Source organism: Chanos chanos, chromosome 3 (genome assembly GCF_902362185.1).
Source record: "Chanos chanos chromosome 3, fChaCha1.1, whole genome shotgun sequence".
Lineage (NCBI taxonomy): Eukaryota > Metazoa > Chordata > Actinopteri > Gonorynchiformes > Chanidae > Chanos > Chanos chanos.
This window is the reverse complement of record NC_044497.1, coordinates 11,617,501-11,623,060: the sequence shown is the minus strand read 5'-3', so window position 1 is coordinate 11,623,060 and position 5,560 is coordinate 11,617,501. Positions and strand designations below refer to the sequence as shown.

General features: G+C 47.4%; 1 protein-coding gene across 1 annotated transcript in view; it reads right to left on the bottom strand.

The window, feature by feature from the left end:
* Positions 1–691: 691 nt before the first annotated feature.
* tnk2a (tyrosine kinase, non-receptor, 2a) overlaps positions 692–5,560 on the bottom strand; it is a 6,937-nt gene continuing 2,068 nt past the window's right edge. Inside the window, exons 5-14 of the mRNA XM_030769307.1 lie at positions 5,315–5,560; positions 5,062–5,188; positions 4,799–4,945; positions 4,482–4,576; positions 3,992–4,186; positions 3,387–3,478; positions 1,408–2,807; positions 1,183–1,278; positions 874–995; positions 692–766 (exon numbers count right to left, since the gene is read on the bottom strand). The exon at positions 5,315–5,560 is cut by the window's right edge and continues 32 nt beyond it. Coding sequence (XP_030625167.1) covers positions 760–766; positions 874–995; positions 1,183–1,278; positions 1,408–2,807; positions 3,387–3,478; positions 3,992–4,186; positions 4,482–4,576; positions 4,799–4,945; positions 5,062–5,188; positions 5,315–5,560 — 2,527 coding nt within the window. The 3' untranslated portion in view covers positions 692–759. The remainder of the gene's footprint in view (positions 767–873; positions 996–1,182; positions 1,279–1,407; positions 2,808–3,386; positions 3,479–3,991; positions 4,187–4,481; positions 4,577–4,798; positions 4,946–5,061; positions 5,189–5,314) is intronic.

The following is a 5,560-nucleotide window of genomic DNA, read 5'->3' as shown; positions in this document are numbered from 1 at the left end:
ATTGTTGTTTTAAGAGGCAAGCGCTACCTGTGGGAGAAGAGCCTTCACTATGATCAATGGTGGTTGACAAGGAGTTTGAATTAGCAGCACAATATTTACACATCTCTTTAACAGTGCTCTACGTAATTAGATTCTGCAACTTATGCACCCTGAAGCAAAACATATGGCATAAATAAAACAAAAAACAAACAAATACATTACACATTAAATGCGAATACAGTAACAGTATATCCAATACTGTTGTATTCAGTAACACAGACAAAACAATCATTTTTCTTCATAATGCATTGTCTTAAGGCTCTTAAAGGATATCTAAAGGTCATAAATAAACATACAGTACAGGTTCTAATCAGCTCTCCAGACATTTTCCCTTAAATGATCCTTACACTGAATTGTATTATTTAAAGGAGGAATAATTCTTACAGTTTCTTTAATGTAATGTAATGTTGACAATGAACCAACAGCAAAGCTTCTAGAGCCCCATGAATACATGAAAATACATCTGCAAAGCAATATTTTAGAGCAATAATAAACTACATTCCTCATAAATATGTTCTGCATGATAAAGTTTTTGTTTTCAGTACAGGCCTCAGAGTAAGAGAAAAGCCAATTGTTGTTGTAACAATGAAAACTTACTATAAGCAGCTCCCCACACACTGCCATGGCTTAGAGAATGCTGTTCGGACAGATTCATTAAACAGCAGGGACAAATGAAGAGTTGACCTCTGTTTCTGTGTCAGGACAAGAGGAGGCTCATCATCACTGTCTGAAAAAAAGGATAAATGAAATAGCATTTAGCGTGATTACAAAACCACTGCAATTACACGTGGGTTGTTTTGGGTTTTTTTTCGGTGCGACTGTGTCTCTTCCTACCTGCACGGACCATAAGAGTCCAGTAACTGAGTACTAGCTCGCTCCAGGTTCCACTCACACCTCTCCAGGACCTCCACACACTCAGGTCGTGTCTTCAGTCCCAGACGGAACAACTGCTCCACCTACAGCACAGAGAAGGAGTGAGAACTAGCCGTTTTACCTTCACATCACTGTGTTTTATTACAAGGGAGAGGCCGTGGTGTTCTCTGTTCTGACGGAGCTTAACTCTCTAGAACAGAGCCATCTTAAGAGCACCCTTTAATTTAACAGCTCCTGTAATAGCACCAGGCAGAGGAAAGGCGTCGGTACCTTCAGATAGTTCACTGCTTCCGGTACATTCCAGCTGTGGCTCTGAAGGGCCGTCTGACACTCCTCTACCGTTACGCCGTGCACCGCCTCCTGCACCTACAGACACATACCTCATCAGTCCTCTTTATTACTACTAAAGGCAGAAACTCACCACCGAACATTTCCAGAAAAGCATTGCTTGCTAGACTGAGTCAGTTAAGCCGAAGAGCTGAGTCTGCTACATACTTGTTTTATGCTGATGTATGCACTTGGTCGTGCTGCTGACTCTGTTGTTGACGAGCTATTTATCAAGCCCAGGGAGGAAGAGCCACTCAAGCCTCTGTTATTGTTGGACGAAAAGTTGGGTTTGCTGTTCTGGTGATGGACCATGGGCCTTACAGTGGCCATGTTGGTAGCTGGTCTTTCCTCAGAGCTCTCCGGATCCTTCAGGAACTTGTCATATTTGTCTAGGTATGATGGTCTCTCTGGCAGGAGGTAGTAGTGAGTATTGCTGGCCTTCATCCCATCAGATACAATTGGGAGGATGCAGGGGCTCTTAGCCTGAGGTTGCCCTGCCTCGGAAGTGGTGCTATACTGGGGGTCACGTCCGAAACTGTGGGTGGCGGGCATCGGTTTGGAAGAGGAGGTGGTGGTGGAGGAGCTATAGGAAGATGAGGAAGAGGACGAAGAAGTGAGGAAGGAGCCCAGAGAGCCGACACAGCACAGACTGGGTCTTTTCTGCGGGGAGCCCGTGTGCGGAGCCATGGGGCTGGGGGCGCGCGAGCTGGGCTGGGACACGGCGTGGTCTCTGGGGGGGATCTGCGGAGGCTGAACCCGCTCGTCCTCGTCGCCCAAGGACGCCGACAGCCTGCTGCCGTATACGCCGGGACGCTTGGAGGGTCGCATGGGTGGGATGGGAATTCTGGGTGGGATCTGAGGTTTATCCTCGTAAGAAGAGGGCAGGATGATCTGGCGATGAGTGGCCAAAGCAGAGGGGGTGGGGATAGGGGAGGACGGGAGAGAGCGGCCGGTCGCCGGTACCCGCAGCTTCACCATCACCTCCCTCTGCAGCTCCTGGAAGATCTCCGCTGACTGAGAGAAGGAGTGGCTCTCCTCTGTGGGTCTGGTGGGTAGGAACAGGTTATCTTCAACTCGGGGCTTTCCCTCTGCGGTTGCTGCTGCAGCCTCTGAGGGTGAGTTCCTTTGCTCGCTCACACTAGAGCCCGCTGTGTTGTTTATGGAGCTCACCTCCATATCCTCCTGTTGCTCGGACTCCAGCGACACCTCGTCGTAGGCTGGGAGAGGGGGCAATGGCCGCGAGTCCCAATCCACCACCGGGGTGGGGTGCAAGGGGTTGGGTAAGCTACGAGTGGGGCTCTGAGGCGGAGCTGTGTCGAGGATGGAGGCGCCGGACGGGGGAGGCTTGGCCGTGTTGGTGAGAGGAGTGTCTGTGATGGGTGAGGGAGAGGTGGAGCTGAAACTGTCGTCTCCAAAGTCGATCAGGGAGACCTCGCTGAGGTGGTCGGAGTTGGAGTTCTCCCAGGGACGCAGGCGTAATCCCAGAGACACAGGGGTCTTCAGTGACAGCTTCCTCATCCCTGTCACGATCAGATCGTCATCCTCAATCACAGAGTCATAGAATGGCTCTGAACACACAAAGAAACACAACTTAGTTTATTACTGCTTTTTTCAGAGGATAAACACTCCTGATTCTTCTCTTTTACAGGGCATTACATCAGAACAATACTGCAAAATGCATTATTATTACTATTATTATTATTATTATTATTATTATTAATAATAATAATAATAATAATAATAATAATAACAAAAACAACAACAATAATAATAATAGAATTAGGATAATAAAGCTTACAGTCAGTGTAAACAATGCAAAATTTGATCAGTGGCCAAACAGAGGCAGAGTGGGAGTAGACGCTTACTCTTGAGGAGAACAGCGGGCTGAGGAGGCCGAGGAGGGGGTTGCTCTGAGGACACCACAGAGAGGAGAGAACCAGTGACGTAAAGAGAGTGAGAGAGAGAGAGAGAGAGAGAGAGAGAGAGATGAAAAGGGAGGAAAAGGAAACTGGTGAGACAGAAAATAAATGATAGAAGTTCAGAAAATCTAAAACTACATGGAAGGAAAATATAATCCCTAATGGCATCAGAGAAGAGCTATGCGAGAAACAGCCCAAAAAAAACCCCACAGAGTCTAATTCACTCACTCTTAGCACGTCCAGGGAGCTTGGTGGGCTTTGCAGTGTTTGAGCTATTCCCAAGAATATCTGGGGGATCCATGGGATTTCCAAGGTATAGACTGTAAACATAACAGAACTGGTCATGAAGGCTCAGTCTTTTTTTTATCGCCATGAGTGACACAAAAAAGAATAATAGAAAAGATTGAGAGAAACAGCGCTCAGGTCACAGAAGAACAAAAAATATTTATATATCATAGTATAAAATATAAGCCTTGGCGCCACTGGAAGCTCACTGCAGATTACATTCCTCATAAACAGAATAACTGAATTAAGCTTAATTATGTCAAGAATACCACCACTGTTTGTGAAGTAAGGGCCATCTGTATGTAAAAGCTATTTTCCTGCTGCCCTCTAGTGGTGATGGGTGGTACACAAGCTTTAGAGGCCTTCAGTCTATGAGTTGAACAGCTCAAACAAAGTGGATAGAGGAAGACGAAAGGGGTATTGACAGGACCAGTGTGATGAAGACCAAACATGACTGAGAGGAATCCATGGGCGCAGGTTAATAAGGACAGGTAAGCGAGCAGAATAATCATTTTGGGGGGGGGGGTGTAGAGTACGCGTGGCCTTACTCGTCGATCTTGTCAGGGGCGCCCCAGCTGCGGTGGGGATCTGTGTCTCCGTGACCCGTGTGGATGAAGCTGTGTTTCAGCGGACGGCTGATGTCATGAGCGGACAAACCGGCCACGGCCGTCACCACGTTCCTGGGAAACTGGCCGACTTTCAGCGTCTGCCTGTTCTGACCTCTCCACCAGTAGTTCTCCGCCCTGCAAACCACAGACAGCCGTGTTCATGTCTCACTGGGTGAAAATTACAAACAAAAATGATGGATACAGGAACAGTCATAGGATCGTGAATACACCCCAAAGTCTTCAAGCTCTACTCATACTTTATCTTTACTATGGCGGAAGATTGATGTCTTGTGACATCACAAAACAGATGCAGTGTGCAGGAGGATCTGAGAGAAAAAGAGATGCTAACTAAAGATGTCTGAGGGTAAATCGAGGATGTGAAATAACAAGTGGTGAGCGGTGAGACCCCGGAACCAAGCCTGGCACTCACCTGCCCTCGATTATAGTGATGATGTCGTTTGCATGAATCTGTAGCTTGTCTGGTTCGTTAAAGTCTTGCAGAGCCCTCATGTCTGTGGGCATGGTCTGTGCATGCGAAGCGTTTGAGTATCAGAGCATCACACAAAGCAAATCCATAAGAAAAACCAAACAGAAAAAATCACTGAGTATGAAACAGAACGTGAACAACAACAGAACATCCCTGGGATTCCACTCCAAGTTCATAAGACATATTTCATCAACCATATAAATACTAGACAAAGCAAGATGACTTCCTCTATACTGTGAGCATCAGGCTCATGGACTTACCTCTACAAGGAAGTCCCTTAGAGCCACAAAAGTGGGTCGGTCATCGGGTTTGGGCGACCAGCACTGTAGCATGACGTTATAAATGTCCTGAGGACAGTCCTCTGGCTTAGCAAGTCGCTCTGCCTCCTTGTCGATCTTATGAAGGATCTACAGGGGCGTACACAAACGCAGATCTGTTCAGATTACAGTATCGGATTGGATATGCTTGGGGGAAAAACAAAAAAGAAAAAAAAAACATTACATGGTTGTGTGTGTGTGTGTACCTGGCTCCCATTAAGGCCCAGCCATGGTTCCTGTCCGTGTGTGAACATCTCCCACAGTGTCACTCCAAACATCCAGGTATCGCTGGCATGGGAGAAGGTCCGTGTCTTCAGACTTTCTGGAGCACACCTGCCATAGCAAAAAAAAAAGTTCTGAGTTCTGAGAACCAGTTCTGAGTGGTTTCTAGAACTGAATGAAAGGGGAGGGGGAAGAAAGAGACAAGAATGGAGGGAGCCGGGGGCTAGCTCATCTCACCAGGCAAAAGGGACTTTATGGTGCTCCTGCATGACGTAGTGGTCGTCGTTTTTGGGCAGGGCCCTCATGAGGCCAAAGTCTCCTATCTTGATGAGGTCATTGGACGCCAGCAGGATGTTGCGTGCCGCGAGGTCCCTGTGGATAAAGCGGCAGGACTCCAGGTAAGCCATCCCGCAAGCGATCTGCACAGCGTAGCGACACAGAACCGAGATCAGGATGTGACCCTGTCTCTTCCTCAGCCTGTCC